Source organism: Girardinichthys multiradiatus, chromosome 22 (genome assembly GCF_021462225.1).
Source record: "Girardinichthys multiradiatus isolate DD_20200921_A chromosome 22, DD_fGirMul_XY1, whole genome shotgun sequence".
NCBI lineage: Eukaryota > Metazoa > Chordata > Actinopteri > Cyprinodontiformes > Goodeidae > Girardinichthys > Girardinichthys multiradiatus.
In genome coordinates, this window is record NC_061814.1 from 45,501,808 (window position 1) to 45,519,007 (window position 17,200).

A 17,200-nucleotide genomic window follows, 5' to 3' on the forward strand; every position below is an offset into this window, starting at 1 on the left:
TATGATTTTGAATGCTTCATTGACGAGAACGGTGTGCACATCCCCTATCTGGTCTGTGTTAAAACGCTGAAAGGTGAGGAATGGCATGCTTATGGATTCAATTGCACCCAAAAATTTATTTTCCATTTCAGGAGACCGATGTACAGAGGCTTTACCTTAATAGCTCATAACGCACGTGGATATGACAGCTACCTGATTATCACAGCTATGCTGCAGTTAGGCATTAAACCTCATCTCATCATGCAGGGAAGTAAAGTTCTCTGTTTAACCGACCCTGATTACAGGTTAAAATACATTGATAGTCTGTCCTTCATGTGTATGAAGCTTAGTGCGATGCCAAAAGTATTAGGTTTTAGTGATAAGACCAAAGGTTTTTTCCCCCGCCTATTCTCCTCTGAACAACATCTCCAGTATGTGGGGGCTTTTCCTCCTCCATCCTGCTACGCTGTAGAACACATGAGTCTTCAAGAACAACAGGTGTTTAACAGCTGGTACAGAGAAGTGAACAAAAGGGTCTTTGACTTTGAGAAGGAAGCTCTTCGTTATTGTAAAAATGATGTGGACGTTCTATTTCAAGGTTGTGTTAAATTCAGGAATGAGTTCTTTAAGGAGACAAGTGTGGATCCGCTTAAATGCGTCACGATAGCATCAGCCTGCATGAAGGTTTTTGTAACCAATTTCCTTCCTCCTAAAACCTTGGCCATCCCCTCATCTCTGGACTACAGACGTAGTAGTAAGACGTTTTCCAGCACGTCCATTCAATGGCTCGGCTGGATTTCAGACATAAGAAAAATTGACATCGAACATGCATTAAACATGGGGGAAAGAAAATCGGCCCATATTCAGTGGATGGGTATGCAGAGATTAACGGTGTCAAAGTGTTTGAATTTTACGGCTGTTTTTTCCACGGCTGTAAGAAGTGTTACATGCCTCATGACAAGTGTCCGTTGAGAGGGGTCGCATTTGAACAGTTTTATGCAGCCACTGTTGAGAGAAGCAAGGTGTTACAAACTGTGTACGGCCTTCGTCTTGAAGTCATATGGGAGCATGAGTGGATTGAAATGAAAAAATCAGACCCAGGGGTGATCAGCTTTCTTGAGAAAGTTAATGCACCCGAACCGCTATCCCCCCGGGATGCTCTGTATGGTGGACGCACCTGTCCTAAGAAAAACAAGGCCCGGGGCAGGACGAGGCCCCTAAGGATCAGGTTGTTACGGATGTACTGAAAAGCCTACCGAAGCATAACCGTAAAAATGCCGAGTACATTTTAATGAAATTATCCGAAAGAAGTGAGAGTTGGACTTCGCGAGGTGAATTTGTATATAAAGGGAATGTTGTAAAGGGGTCCCACATGATTGACTTGTTGAAAAATTTCATGCTACCGTTTAAAAAATCTGGAGCACCGCTACCCCAAGGGTGGTCAGACTTTCTACATACCTTGTCAGAGGTAAACATACCTATATCTTCAGTCATTAACCCTTATGCTCGTGAAGAATATAGACGTTTCAAAACAGAGGGTACATCTATTGAAAATTGGGATACACCCCCCAGCGTTAAGCAGAGAAGAAAAAGAAGAAGAAGGCAGATAACTCATTCTCCCTACTGGTCGAGATCTGAGCTGGAAGATCCAAAAAATGCTGATGGGAAGTCAAAAAGGTCTCTTCGTAAGACGACACTACCACCCCGATGGATTACATTTTCACCATAAACCGTTATAAGAAAATGAAACATGTAGTCTATTTCTTTTATTCAATAAAATATTTATTGATTATATTTTTCAAGTCTAACTTCGTTCTCTACTTCACACACTAACATATGATGTCATTACACAAATATTAAATCATAAGAAAAAACAAACAATGGAAAAAAAAAAAAAAGACAATTTAAATTCCATAACAATCCAGAAACATCTCCAAAGAGCATGTTCCGTGAGCATAAAACGTACAACTTTGATTAATGACACATTTCTGATATTTTTTCACAAAGTTAGATACCATTAAATCTTTCTTAATCACATCTCCGGTGTATTTCGACAACACTTGCTGCATTGATAATCCGCACGCTCTATGACATAGATAAAAAATGCAATGGTGACCGCACACAGTGGACAGAGTGTTTTGAAGCTGATTATTATGATACAATATTTTTGAGGATCTGTCTTCTAAAAATGTTACGATGCTTGACGGGTAGAACTCGAAATCCGGAGAGAATCCATAAGAGTCAAAAAAGCTGGATTGACCATTCTCATCCAATGTCAGAGCTAGCCAGTGTTCCCCCGGCATGTGTGAAGGATGTGTATTCACGATAAAGTAGGCCGGCCCTAGGAATTTGTCAGCTAGCAGCGGCAGCTGGTTGCACGGCCACACACTGCAAAACAAATCTCCCAGCAGATGACGCATCAGGCTCTCAATTTCAGTGTGGTTTCCGGGCTTTGTTAACCAGGCTGGTGGCAGATGGGAAAAAACTGTTCTTGTGGCGTGAGGTTTTGGTCCGGATGGACCGCAGCCTCCTGCCAGAGGGGAGAGTCTCAAAGAGTCTGTGACCAGGGTGGGAGGGATCAGCCAGAATCTTCCCTGCCCGCTTCAGGGTCCTGGAGGTGTACAGTTCCTGGAGCGACAGTAGACTGCAGCCAATCACCTTCTCAGCAGACCGAATGACACGCTGCAGCCTGCCCTTATCCTTGGCTGTAGCAGCGGCGTACCAGATGGTGATGGAGGAGGTGAAGATGGACTCAATGATGGCTGTGTAGAAGTGCACCATCATAGTCTTTGGCAGGTTGAATTTATTCAGCTGCCGCAGGAAGAACATCCTCTGCTGGGCTTTCTTGATGAGGGAGCTGATGTTTGGCTCCCACTTGAGATCCTGGGAGATGATGGTTCCCAGGAAGCGGAAAGATTCCCCAGTGTCAATTGTGGAGTCACAGAGGGTGATGGGGGCAGGTGGGGCTGGGTTCTGCCTGAAGTCCACAACCATCTCCACTGTCTTTAGAGCGTTGAGTTCAAGGTTGTTCTGGCTGCACCCGTCCAACAGATGGTCCACCTCCCATCTGTACGCAGACTCGTCACCATCAGAGATGAGTCCGATCAGGGTGGTGTCGTCCGCAAACTTCAGAAGCTTGACAGACTGGTGACTGGAGGTGCAGCTGTTGGTGTACAGGGAGAAGAGCAGAGGAGAGAGAACACAGCCTTGGGGGGAACCGGTGCTGATGGTCAGGGAGTCAGAGACGTGCTTCCCCAGCCTCACGCGCTGCTTCCTGTCAGACAGGAAGTCAGTGATCCACCTGCAGGTGGAGTCGGGCACACTCAGCTGGGAGAGCTTCTCCTGTAGCAGAACTGGGACGATGGTGTTGAAGGCAGAGCTGAAATCCACAAACAGGATCCTGGCGTAGGTTCCTGTGGAGTCCAGGTGCCGGAGGATGAAGTGAAGAATGCTGCCAAGGTAACCTGGTTTAATATAACATCTGATTATAGTCACTTATTAGTCACTTTTACAGCTTTGTCATGTGTTTCACAATTCAGTTGAACAGTGGTTTTAACACAAAGAAATATATATGTTTTGGTAGCCTGCATTCCAGCCTCCTCCTCCTCCTCCTGTGGCTCCACAATCAGTGGCTTCAGAATCCACCTCTTCTGCCCCACGGTCTTTCCTGAGGGCCCCTCCGTCTATTTCAAAGGTGAATGTTTTTGTTTACTTCACAAGATTAATTCTGTCTTGTGCAGCAAGTTGTGATAATATTTGTTTACCTATTTTTTGTGAAAGCACTTTCTGATGCAGTTCATAATTTCCAACCATCTTTAATCAACTTGTTTATATTGTACATAGTCCATTAGTCTTCATTATTCTTTAATTCTGCTTGGTAGTTTAGTTGGATTGTTTTAGCAAAGTAAAGAGTTTGTTGATTGAAATATGTTTGACTTTGAGTTGACTTATTTTTGTTAATAAATTCTTGTATTTTAAGAAATTGTGTGAATTTATTCCATATATGTGCAGAGTTTATGCTGTTCAATAATGTCAGAGCTCATCTCACACCTTTCTATTTTATCCTAATACCATCGCCTTACTGGGCTGGTATTCACAGGACAACCCTCAACAGACCCAAATATTATTTGATAAAATATTAATATTAAATAATATTCTCAGATTCAAAATTACAACAGTACCCTATGATGATAATAATAATAAACCATTCTTGTTAAATGTAATTTTTGCACCACCGTGTGCATGCTTTTATACACGCTCATATAACTGGAAAAGCATGGGTCTGCGGCCCACGCTGGGTCCAAAAATATGTATGTTTGCTTTCAGAACCTCACCATTTAAAGGATAAAATCTAATTATTAACGCCACTGAGTCAAAATAGTTGCCAGTTTCTCTTCTTATAATGACACCTATTATGACCAATTGTGTCAACCTATGGTCTCTCCAGATCCAATCGTATCCACCATGTATCGTCTCAGGTGACCATATTTTTAGAGGAGGATTGGACTGGTGTGGTGTGCCAAATGGCCGGAAAAAACTTTTATTTAAGCTATGGTTTGTTTACATGTGGTTTACCATTTTAAAACAAGCAAATAAATCAGTCTTTGAGTGCACGGTGGGGAGTTTTGTGTTTACCTGTGTGTGCGCATGAGGGGTGGAGAGGTGCTTTGCTTACCTGTACAAGGCTGTACCCTTTTGGACCTTCAGTTGTATGACTGTATGTTGAAGGATTCAGGAATTACAGCCTGTTGTTCAAATATATATAGAGGTTTTTCCGCAAGGACATACCCACAGAAAAACCTCCCTAGAACAGTCAGGTGTTTTGCTATTATCAAATTTGAACTTGTCATAGGTTCAATGTGTATCTAATGCCCACTTTGATTTCTGAGTCCATATTGAAAGAAAAGTGTTACATTTCACTGTAATTTATCTTCCATATCTACAAAATAGTTAGAGTTGCAACATGTCTCACGGCTCAGGTTTAATATTCAGACTGCTACCTTTAAAAACAGGCCAAGCTCCTACATGTGCTCAAAAAGGGTTGAAGAAATGCATCTAATTTTATTCAGGCATGCATTTTTCAGGCATTTTTATGTGTTTTGGGGGTTGTAGAATCTGCTGTGGACCTGCGCACCTTTCCATGGTCACTTCATCATTTACACATCTGAACTGTTGAGTGGAAAAGGCTGTATGCCACAGTTTTGTACATATACACCCTTCCTGCTGGTTCCAGGTGTGTTTCCCGTAGGTAATGCTAGATGTGGAGCATCATGGGACATTGTAAGAGAAGCTGTTCTATTTCCCTGATGCTTGCTGTTCCACTCAGCTGCAGGTCAACATGTTTTAGTAGAAATATCTCAGCTGGTACAGCAAGCTAAAGGTAACTGATGACTGGTGCTATGATGGGCGTGGCCAATGCTGACCCAGCGCTGACACGTTACACCACGTTGAACCCCCAAAAGATGCTTTATGACGCGGTGGACTTTTTATTCCGCCATTTAAAGTCAAACATATTTAAATCAATAAATCCACATGTACCTACAGGGTCCATCACGAACTCCGTAAACATCTCCCCACTTTAAGAGGTATGCAAGCTCTCAAGAATCTGAAGGTACCTAGATCCAGATACCTGGTCTGAACTTGTATAAGATGGTCTTAGTCTATTTAAACAAAGTCATTCCTGATCTGAACCAGCTGCTGGACCAAAGTTCGAAGCTCTTTCAACTCTGCTTGTATGGCCTGGAGCTCCTGTCGCAGGTGCTGAGAATCCTGGTCCTGCTGATTCTGTTGCCCTGGGCTCTCTTGGTCCTTATAGTGATGGCTCTTTTGTTCCTGAAGTTCCTGTTTCTGAGGTTTTTGTGACTCTTGGATGGGCAAGTCTTGAAGCTCATAGTTCTCCTGGACCTGAAGCTGGTTCTGCTGGTATTGTTCCGTCTGGACTCTGGTAGAAAAAGTCCATGTCAAACTTGCTGTTTACAGTTTTATCACTAACTTGTTCTGTGTCCTGGTGTTCTCACTTTGAACTCCTGGTTGTCTCCATGGCCTTCTGTAGGACCAGAAACTGGTCCAGAGTCTCCTGCAGGACAAGCAATCCCATCATGCCCCAGTAAAGTTGCATCCAAAGGAAACTTCTGACTCACACCCTGACCTGTGCTGTGATGTGTCCAAACTATAGGCGGTAATGGGAGCTTACTGTGATATTATCGCAGGTCTCGCTCAGTGGAGAGCAGTGTTTGGAGATGTACTTGTTGTCATAGAAACGGTGGAGGCAGGGCATGGACTCTTCCACCTGCAAGATGACAGCAGCCTGCTGCATCACCGCATTAGCCTGTGAGTTATCATGCACCCTGAAACAATAAATCAACCAATCAATCAATTACAATGTTCTTTCTAACTATGGAACAATTTCTAATCTGAGAAATCATCTCTCTGTTGTTTACAGGTAGTCTAGAACAGCACCACTGCTGACGGGTACCAGAAGGCATGACCACATCACTCCAGTTTTAGCAGATTTACACTGGCTGCCTGTGCATTTTCTTATTGATTTTAAGATTCTTTTACTTACTTTTAAAAAAGTAAATGGTTTGGCACTCAGGTATTTAACTGTTCTTCTTAACTTTTATTACCCAAAAAGACCCCTGAGATCTTCTAGCCAGATGCTCTTAGTTCAGCCGAAGGCCAAATTAAGGCCTCCAGCTGTGGCAGCTCCGGGTCTCTGGAATAAACCGGCTCTTGATGTTTGTAATCCTAAGTCTGGTCAGTCTTTTAAATACCTCCTGAAAACTTGGCTTTTAACTCAAGTTCTGTTTGAGTTCCATTTGACCAGTTGCTGTGACGTTTCAATATTTTAGCTTTCTTTTTATCCTATTTTTATTGTATTTGTTGATTTTATGGCTGTCGTCTGAATTTATGTTGTTTGTATTTAACTTTATGTGAAAAACGTTGGTCAACACTGTGTTGTTGTTAACTGTGCTGTATAAATATAATCAATCAATCGATCGGTCAATTATTTGTTGTGCTGTTGGTTCAGGACATAGTCCAGATCTGAGACCAAATGTCAGGCCAAGTCTTGGTTAAGGTTATTTTAGGTCCCACACCATGTGTTGTAACCAGTCCAGACATGACCTCTGACCTCTGGAAGGTGTCAGTTAGTAGTGCGATCAGCAGGTCGACACACAAGATGGAGGACGCTGCCAGGAACGTTCCACACAGTAGAGGAGCCATGACGTTGTCCACTGTTACCATGGCAGCATACTCATACTCGTCCACCAGAGTGATTCGGTACAGGCTGTAGAGTAGACCTGAGACACACTGCATGCTGGGAACTGAGGACGTACCCTGAAAACACATTATGGTTTCCGTCAGAGCTGAACACTGACCTCAAGACTTAACCACTGATGTTCTAACCTCCAAATATGATCCAGAAGCTGCAGGTGTAGGGGATGAAGATCTCAGCAAACAGGAACAGGAAACACATCACATCCCCAACAATGTTCCCCAGCATGACAATGAACGGACCCATCAACCTGCAGAACAGCACGGCTCAGTATCAGCTGCAGGACCAAACTATCAAACACAACTTTAGCTTGAATTCGTGGCAGCTGTTGTGTTTTGAGCTCCTTCACTCAGTCTGGATCAACTTGGCCTTTAATAATGGGAGAGACCAAACAGCACAGACCTTCGGACACTGGGGTCCACAGTAGAACACAATAGAAACTTTCTACAACATGGTAGAAACGGTATAGAGCACACTAGAAACATTATGAACATGGTCAAACACTTATAGAACATGGTAGAGACTTCAGAGAACATGGTAGAAATGTTGTAGAACACAGAACAGTTAGAACATGATACAAACTATAAAACACAGTAGTTTGTTCTCGAATTGTCAGGTCTGAAGACTTGTTTGTGCTGTATTTCAGATCCTGGTTAGAAGCACAGCAGCTCCCTGTGGAGCAGGTGCAGATGGGAGAAAAGCACAGGTACACTCATCAAGCTCCACCAGCAAGGACCGCGTGCTCCGTGCTTTTAGGATCTACTTGTTTGTGGTTCCAACCATTCCGTGTTGTGGTGAAAACGTGATGTCAGAAGACTGCCAGTCACTGCTTGGTTAGGGGGTGGAGTCCTTAGTCACAGAACATTGTAGTAACACATATTTTCAACCATTAAATCGTTTACACTGGGCTTATTCTGTCTATGAGCACCATAGAAAGCTAGCATTAGGCAGTGTTAGCTTCCCCTCACCCCTCCTCCAGCTTGTATCCTTCCGCTTGATCAGGTGTTTCGTCGATTCGCGCTTCAGATAATGTTCCCCCTGCATCTCCTAACTGCCAAGGCGGTAAAATACAGTGGGAATACAGGGAGAACTGCATCTGACGGGGTGTGGAGACCCATCAGATGCAGTTTCCCCTGTTTAATACAGAGGGAACAGTATCTGAGCAGGTCTATAGAGCCATTAAGATGCATTACCTCTTTTTATGAGAGAGGAAGTTCTTATGTGGTGCATAGACCTATCAGGAAGTCTAGGACCTTCCGGTGGCGCGGGAAATGAACGGAGTGCGGCTGCTTGCAGCTGCAGGTCCTGCTTTGTTCGCTGCAGAGCTGCTGCACGGTGACTTTCTTTGGCTACATGGTTGGACCACTTTTAAAGGAGAAACATGCCGCTCACCCACTCCCAGAAACTGGTCGCCAAGTCTTCATCAACTAGGATGAGCCTGAGGAGCTTTAGCAGTGTCCCGCTGGTCCCCATGGAGACCTCGTCCTCCTCTTTTGATGACAGCTGCAACAGCTTCGGCTATGACAGAGGCTTTGCAAATACGAGGAGGAGCCTGAAAAAGACGAGGAGGACCGCAGACAAACCAAAGGGTTTCAAAGCCACGTCGGAGGAGGACACGTGCAACGGGTTTGAAGAGAATGTGATCAAAGGGAAAACCAAATGAATGAAAGTGGACAGTAAGGCCCCTAAAAATGGCCGCAGGTCGAATTTCCTAAAGGTTGCCATGGCGTTCCCCACCAGGAAAGACAGGAAGAGACCTGCATCTGTGCCACTACCTCAGCCTATAGTGCAGGACTCTGAGGACGAGGAGGAGGAGAGCGCCATGAACAAACGAGCTCTGAATATTAAGGAGAACAAAGAAATGCTTGCAAAGCTCTTGACAGAGTTGAACAAAGTAACTAAACTTCTTCCAGGAAAACGAATGGCAAAGACGGATGCCTCAAGGGTCACCTCAGGCACAATGGGCTCACTGGAGAACCCCAGATCGCTTCACCCCCCTCCTCACACGGTCCCGCTCTCAGGTGAATGGATCATCCAGCCTGCCACCAGAGGAAGATAACGAGGATAAATTCAGCCTGGTTCACAAAAGCCCATACTACGAAGAAGATGATGAACCTCTGCATCGCCGATCGTACAATGAGCCCAATACCATCCTTCATGTGGTGCGGCCTGTGGAGGAAATTACAGAGGTGGAGCTTCAGAGAATCTGCTATACCATCCGAGAGAAAGTCTACAATAGCTCCACTGGTTCCACCTGCCACCAGTGCCGATAGAAGACGAGCGACACCAAAACCAACTGCCGTGATTCAGAGTGTATGGGGGTGAGGGGGCAGTTTTGTGGCCCGTGCCTCCATAACCGATACGGAGAGGAGGTTCGAGATGCTCTACTGAATCCACAGTGGCAGTGTCCGCCTTGCAGAGGGATCTGTAACTGCAGCCTTTGTCGGGCCAGAGAAGGCCGATGTGCCACGGGAGTGTTAGTCTACCTTGCTAAACACCATGGCTTTGATAATGTGCACGTTTAACATTTACCTGAAAAGTTTGAAAAAGGATATGGAAGAAGAGAGCTGCAAGTGAATAGTGGAGGAGGAACCACTGCTGATACCCCTGATGACTGACAAGCTTCCTGACCAGTTTATACACAACATTGCTCACTGTGTTTGAAGCTCTCAGTGCTAATTGTTTTTGACTGTAAGCTATAACAGTGGAAAATAATTGCCCTGTATGCCATTTGCAGTCTTATCTGTGATCAAATTAAATCGTCCTACAATGCAAATGTTTCCTTCCAGGCTTTAGGCTGATCCCTTTTTGCTTTACATTGTTTTAAAGGTGTTTCTTTTTAAACATGATTAAATCATTCAGCCTGTTCTTTGGCTTCAAATTAATGCTTGTGTTCTTACAAGTTGCTTTTATATTTGCTTGCATGCATAAAAGAAAGCTTTCCATTCTTTTATACTCTAAAAATGGCCCAGGGATCTTCCTGCTGTAGGTTGGAAAAAGGGCATATAGAACGAGGTCCACTGCCTTCCTCCTCTAAACCATGAGGAGCAGTGATAAACTGCAGCGCCTGGTTAAATATCCTTCATTAGATAACTGTCACTAATGGTGTGGAAACAATTAGCACACTCTAATGGGTATCTCATACCTATAAATCACTTTTTCCCATTAAAGCACGTTCTTGCTCTGCACCAGCCTGTGGCTCATTTTCTGCCGTTCAGTTGTTGAACAGAAATGGCTGAAAGTACCTCTGAAGTGGCAGCAGAGTTATAGCCTGCATTTTCTGCTCACAGCTCTGATCCTCTACATGAAATGACATAAAATTAACCTTTATGCTGTTGATTGCTGAAATGTACTTGGTTTGACCTGTGGTTGAGGATACTTTATCCTATGGTGCTGTTGCAAAATGTGATCAGCTAGATATTTTTGTCTTTCACAGTAATTGCAGGTGGAGGTTGTTATATTGGTGGTTCTATGTTCCAAACACAAAGGAAATGTGCTTTGTGCTCATTGTGTTTTATGTACATGTTCAATAAAGCGTTAATCGGTGCAAAAAAAAAAAAAAAACTATCAGAAAGTCTGTCAACTGTAGGAAATTAATAGCTGGGGATGTCAAATGCTGAAAATGATAATAAATATGTGACTGTGCATTGACAAGTTGAACAGTATAGCTACATCTGTAGCCTCTCTCTCTCTGTATATATATGTGTGTGTGTGTGTGTGTGTGTGTATAAACGTGTTTATGTTTTGTTATGTTTCCATCCATCCATCCATCTCTCTATCCATCTATGGGTATAGATCCGTAAAATTATGATATATCAGTTTATCTGCCTGGGCGTATCTGGGACTCACGGGTTTTGCTAGTGACTTTACAGAAAAACAAGCCCAAAGTCGCTCATGATGAGCGGACTTGGCATCACTGGTCTCTATCACTTTGCTTTGGACCAACATGCCAAGTTGCTATTAATGATCCCGCCCCAATTGAGATGGCACTCAATTCTAATGGAAATGAATCAAACTGTTAAACTGACCCGATGCAACCCGACCCGAATAGGTACTAATAAAAAGGGGTATTATTGGGGGAATTTCTTGAAACTTCAGCCTCTGATCTACCTCACCAGCTTTATTTATAACGCGCTTTAAAACAACCGCAGCTGGAACAAAGTGCTGCACATAACTGCAAACGATAAACATTTGTAACTGGGTGGTTTATTAGTGTTAGAACAGTGTTTATGTAGACGTGGCTGTGAATTCCCACCCGTGTCAGGTCCATGAATACATCTGCTAGTGGGGGTTGCAACTGATTCAGGTACATATTTTATTTCTTATCTTTATAGGTTTTTTTTGTTTTCATTGTTAGCCGGCACTTTATTAATAGTCCGTTTGTTTAAAGCAGATTGCTGCTGTTGCATGTTATGCTCTCACCTATGTGCATTTTTGGTCTTTAGATGCTCTCCTGTTTAAACTCATCTGTTGTGAGGTGATTCAGAGTTCGTGTTAGGCTGATTGTTGCGTTTTAGAACCACGTCCCCTAGAACCAGCACTTTAGAACTCTATAGGTTGCTACCAACCATAACTATACTTCATTTTGCATCTTTTTACAAATTTGCTGATTAATACCGTTCCACAGGACTTTGGTTTAGGCAATTTGGGATTTATTATTTTTCTTTTTTTCCCCTTCTTCTTGTTGTTTATTTGGGTTCTGTTATTTGTATTATTAATTTGGTTTCTTGTGGTTTGTTTAAGCCCCAGTGACTTCAGCTATGGTTTGCCTGTGGTTGCTGGCTTTTAAATTGTAATAATCTATTTTAAATATTGTAAGGAATTGTAAATAAAATATATTTTGTATATTACATTTGCTTTTGTCGTTTGAGGCCAGACTTACCTGGTGTCGGAGTCTGGGATTTTAGTGTGTTGTTCTCTGCCTGCTGCTAACATGTATTCACCACTAGATGCCGCCAGAGCCTCTGGTACCGTGAAGAACTGGTGCAGAGAGGAACAGGTGCTGCCTATCAACAATCATCTGGAGGAGTGCAAGAAGGGTGGGCTGTCTGCACTCCAGTGCCTGAGTGTTAGCCTTTGTGGTAACTTCTCCTGGCCTGAATCTCTGCTTTGTCTAGCTTTTGATTCTAGTTTGACTTACCTCTTCGTGTGCTCCTTCTCAGGTGACTTTCAACTCCTGGCTCCAAGCTCCTGTGACTTACTAGTGCTGGCTTCAAGCTTCAGTCTGCCTCCTGCCAAAGTCAAGACGTCAAGCCTTCAAGAATCATTTTTGGATCAATTTCCAGTGGACAGCCCAAGCCCTTCAACTCCTTAGATCTCAGTCAAGCGAACCCTGCTCACCCTCCACCTCTTAGCTCTTCAGAACCCTCCATTAAGTCTCAAGAAACTTCACCTTATTAAAATAATGTTTTATCTGCTCTTCTGATCCTGCATTTTGATTAGTTGTTTGAAGGTATACTAATTATTGTTCTAAGTTAGTTCTAAGACTAATCTAACCTCATTTCCAGGTTCCTCAAGATAATCCTTGGTTCTCAAACATAAATAACATTGAATGGTGATATTGCATCACTCAGTGTCATTGTTTTCAAACATGACACCATAAATTGCACTTTACCATGAAACACTGAGCAGGAAAGTCCATGAAAACAGTATGAGAAATTACACAAACTATTGCCATTACAACAGCAATTTCAATTCTTAAATTATTAGTATACTGGTATAAATATTGGGCTTAGTGTTGTTCTGAAAGTGTGCCATCTACTGTTAAAAAAAGAGAGGAAAAAGGCATGCTAGTCACTACCCTTTCCATTTCTAAAGCGAGTACCTTCCTTCTCATTAGCCAGCGCTGGCAGCTCAGTTACCGGTGCCGGCCTATCAATCAGATCAGTAGCTGGCTTCGGAATGGATATAGCCTTCTGCAACAAGGAAGTAGCCACCGCTTGGTGTGCAATAGTCTTAATTTTGGCATTGTTCTGTCTCTCCCGATGTTTATCCTACTCTTTCTGAGTCTCCTCCTCTCTCCTGCTCTCTGTGTCAGATGTTCAGTTACTCCTCTGCCTCCTTTAGTGATAATTGGACGTGTAATAAATGTAGCATTTTTGTTGCTTTGGAGGCGAGGGTGTCGGAATTGGAGCCACCAAGGGTAGCTCCCCGTAGCAGTCCTCCAGCAGAGCCCGCGCAGCCGGGGCCTCAGGCCGGCTGGGTGACGGTACGTAGAAAGCAGTCCTAGATCCCAGCCCACAGGTCACCACCAACCCGTCTGCGTTTCTAACAGATTTTCCCCGCTCAGTGACACACCCGCTGAGAAGCCAACTCTGGTAATTGGCAGCTTCATAGTCAGAAACCTGGCACTAGAGACACCAGCGACCATAGTCAAATGTCTGCCAGGGGCCAGAACGGGCGACATCAAATCCTACCTGAAACTGCTGGCTAAGGATAAGCGTAAATACAGTAAGATTGTTTTTCACGCTGGTGGTAATGACACCCAGTTACGTCAATCAGAGGTCACCAAAGTTAGTGTTGCTTCGGTGTGTAAGTTTGCCAAAACAATGTCGAACTACAAGCTTATAAGTTAGCTGTAATTAAACCTTTACTTAAGAAACCTTCGCTTGATTGAGATGATTTAATAAATTACAGACCTATATCCAATCTTCCATTCTTATCTAAAATTCTTGAGAAAATAGTTGCTAATCAAATGTGTGAACATTTATACAGTAATGACCTGTTTGAAGAGTTTCAGTCAGGTTTCAGAGCTCATCATAGCACTGAAACAACTCTGCTGAAAGTCACTTATGATATTCTTATGGTCTCAGATAATGGACTTGTGTCTGTTCTGGTTCTGTTAGATCTCAGTGCTGCATTTGATCCAGTCGACCATAATATTCTCTTAAAAAGGCTGGAATATGCTGTAGGGATCAGGGGAACAGCACTAGGCTGGTTTAAATCTTATCTGTCTGACAGATTCCAGTTTGTTCATGTAAATGATAAATCATCTTTAAACTCCAGGGTTAATTGTGGAGTACCACAGGGTTCAGTACTTGGGCCAATTCTCTTTACTATATATATGCTTCCAATAGGTCAAATTATCAGGCAGCATAGGATAAATGTTCTCTGTTACGCTGATGATACTCAGCTTTACTTATCCATAAATCCTGATGAGCCCAACCAGTTAGATAGACTACAAGCATGTCTTGAAGATATAAAAACTTGGATGACTTTAAATTTTCTGCTTCTAAATTCAGACAAGACAGAAGTTGTCATCTTTGGACCGGAGTCTTTAAAAAAGAAACTGCTTAGTCAATCAATTAATGTTTTTATGGACAATACAGTCCTGTGCCAATTACAGTATACATTAACCATAACCCATTTATTTTCCTCTCCCGGATGTACAACCAAAATCCAACTCGTGTGTTGAGCTTTGATTGTACAGGATATCAACTTTTTTTGTGTGTCCTTTTCGGCAGACTAGCACTCAGAATTGCCAAGAAAAAAACCCAACAGATTTACTTTCACAAATTGAACATTATGGCTCACGCTATTATGCTCTGCTTTACATATATAAAATGTCAGGTTAGATCTTGGAAGTGGCTCCCAAAGGCGGATACCAGGCACCCCAAGAGTCCAAAATAACCAAAAAACAACCCAAAAAAAGGTGGGCAGAGGGGGCCTCGGAAGTAGGGCCAAGAAACAAAAACACAGAGTTTAGGCGGGTTCGTCCCGTGCAGGCACATAGTTTAGGGGCAATCCAGAACCCTTAACTCAAAGGCCTGGGCGGCCGGCAACTTCAGCTAAGACCAAGACCTGGAGGCTGGCAGAGACATGATGTGGAGGACAATCACCCTTGATCCTCACAGAAATGGCGCCTGGCAAACCTTTGGAGGCTGAAGCAGAGACAGCGGCGGCAGGACCCCCAGAGGCGAGACTAGGAACAGGATCAGGCAGTGGTTCATCCTCGAACCACTCAGGAACAGGATCTTTTTTGAAAAACTTTTAACCAATTTGAATAATAAACTGAATCTAACTGAACTGTTTGATAATAAGGATGTGATTCGGATGGATGTACCTGACTTAGAATTAGTCTGATTCAACTAAATTGACTTTGTAAAGAGCCTTGAGACGACATGTCGACATGTGTTGTGAATTGACGCTATAGAAATAAACTGAATTGAACCCAGTCAGTCTCACCTGGTCAGTGTCCTGGTTGCTGGCTGCCAGCTGTCTGAAGTGGTCAGGCAGTTTTTTATTCAGGTGCTGCATTTTGGTTGTGGTATCTGTTTCGTCCTTTTTATCTCCACTGTCTTCATAATCCTCTGCCAGACCTCTGTATCTGGTCTCCAAATGAACTCCTGAACATGAAGAAAGTCATTAAAATAATATTTAAATAAATATTATTAAAGAAATGGTAAAATATTTAAGGGAATATTTTGGAAAGAGCCAAATCTTTCTGGAGAAATGGGGCTTAATGGTGTTTACTTAGTTATCAAATTTAGTAAAATGATGTTAGGGACACATTATTTACTGGATTGAAAACTAAACCTTTCTGGGTAAATATTATTTAGTAGCAGCACATGTTCTTAGCTGTTAGCAGTTAAGCTAATAAAAAAAGCTGCTAGCTTAGCACCAGAATCAAACACACACCTTTAAAATATCGTCAATAAAAGGGTTAAAATGCATAAGCGTGGACGGTGCATTATGATCAATCTTCTGTTTAAAATCACCTTTTAAATAAAGTTTGTCTTAACTTTAAAAACACACAAAGGACACAAAGCTGAACACGTGTGCTGCAGATAGCCTGCTAGCACCAAGATTGCTGAGTTCTACACAAACAAAACCAAATTTCATAAAATGAAAAATGTTTAGATCATTTCATCCTAAATTACTGCTCTCTGCCCAAACCCTATCCTCATGACCCATAGTGAGGAGGAGTTGTCCGGGCGACGATGAAGTTTGAAGAAAGCTCTGTGAACAAAGGTTAGCTTCCAGCTAACCTCTGGAGCAGTGGCTGGGCAACCAAGCTGTACGTTACCATGGTGATGCGGTCCTCCTTCCGATCGGGAACACAGTTTGTTTCTCCAGGCCTCAGAGAGAAATTCAAGCCAGGCTTGTACCTTAATTCCCGTTCATGAATGAATCTACCGGTTACACAGACAGTAACTCATCAGTACTTATTTTAGTGCATATGATCGATGATCTTATGACACTCTCGGATCCAGTTGAAGAGTTTATGTCTGTTTGCCAGAAAAGAGACATTAGCAAGCTGTTCCCCCCCTATCCGGTTCCTCTGGAGGCTGTGTGGAAGAGGCAGGATGTAGCAAGAGCTGTGATTTTATTTGGACAGTGACATCACAGGAAGTCCCCAGTTACCCCGTTTCCTAGCTGTGCCGGAAGTAGGTTAATGCAATTTATTTTGAAAGTTCCAGGAAAGTCTATACTGGCCTTTCACGTTGTAACCATGGCTGTGGTCCCAACACACTAACACATATTGGTATAGCGGGACAAAAAAAGTTTGGCTTTCAGCATACAACATGGCTGCCCTCCCAGTGATTTTCAACCACGCCTGTTGGGTTGCCCTTCAAGGTCAACTCTTGTCTTAGTCAAGCACTAGGTTGGATGAAAGCTAATTGAGAAATGCCGTTGTTGTATCACAGTTGCCATGTTGGCCAGCTCTAGCCTCAGCAGGAGTATTTCTATTTGTATTTTCACTTTCAGAATAAATTGTAATTAAATTCAAATTATATTGCTTGATTTGGCAACTAATTCTGAAATGCACAATGAAAATGTATATTGTAGTTTAACCTATTACAGTAAAATTCAAGTAAGGCAGCCTTTCTGAAATACAGATGTATTAGTGTGAGCTTTAAACATTTAGTTTTTCTTACTGTTTTAAACAAATTCAAACTTTAAGCTGCATTGAAGTGTTTGATTCACGGAGCAACTGCTCCATGT

General features: G+C 42.8%; 1 protein-coding gene and 1 pseudogene across 3 annotated transcripts; one reads left to right on the forward strand and one right to left on the reverse strand.

Moving 5' to 3' along the window:
* Positions 1-4,945: 4,945 nt before the first annotated feature.
* On the reverse strand, positions 4,946-15,738 carry si:ch73-193i2.2. Of its 3 annotated transcripts, XM_047350846.1 has the most exons (7): positions 15,440-15,738; positions 12,396-12,486; positions 7,387-7,505; positions 7,112-7,317; positions 6,173-6,326; positions 5,997-6,055; positions 4,946-5,920 (listed from the first exon to the last, which is right to left on the reverse strand). In XM_047350846.1, the coding sequence occupies exons 4-7, from the start codon at positions 7,294-7,296 to the stop codon at positions 5,644-5,646; spliced, it is 675 nt and encodes a 224-aa protein (XP_047206802.1). In that variant the 5' UTR covers positions 7,297-7,317; positions 7,387-7,505; positions 12,396-12,486; positions 15,440-15,738; the 3' UTR covers positions 4,946-5,643. The 3 variants fall into 3 exon arrangements, with proteins under 3 accessions (XP_047206802.1, XP_047206803.1, XP_047206804.1); XM_047350847.1 differs by lacking the exon at positions 12,396-12,486; XM_047350848.1 differs by lacking the exon at positions 15,440-15,738 and having other exon boundaries at positions 12,396-13,299.
* Positions 7,501-10,819, forward strand: LOC124858703 (annotated as a pseudogene).
* Positions 15,739-17,200: the final 1,462 nt, after the last annotated feature.

Excerpts from the sequence above, each read along its gene's own strand:
- si:ch73-193i2.2 (XM_047350847.1), bottom strand. The coding sequence starts at position 7,296 with ATGCAGTGTGTCTCAGGTCTACTCTACAGCCTGTACCGAATCACTCTG. Across the intron at positions 6,327-7,111 it reads CTAACTGACACCTTCCAGAG|GGTGCATGATAACTCACAGG; the intron begins GTCAGAGGTCAT and ends TTATTGTTTCAG. Across the intron at positions 5,921-5,996 it reads GAGACAACCAGGAGTTCAAA|AGTCCAGACGGAACAATACC; the intron begins GTGAGAACACCA and ends TTTTTCTACCAG.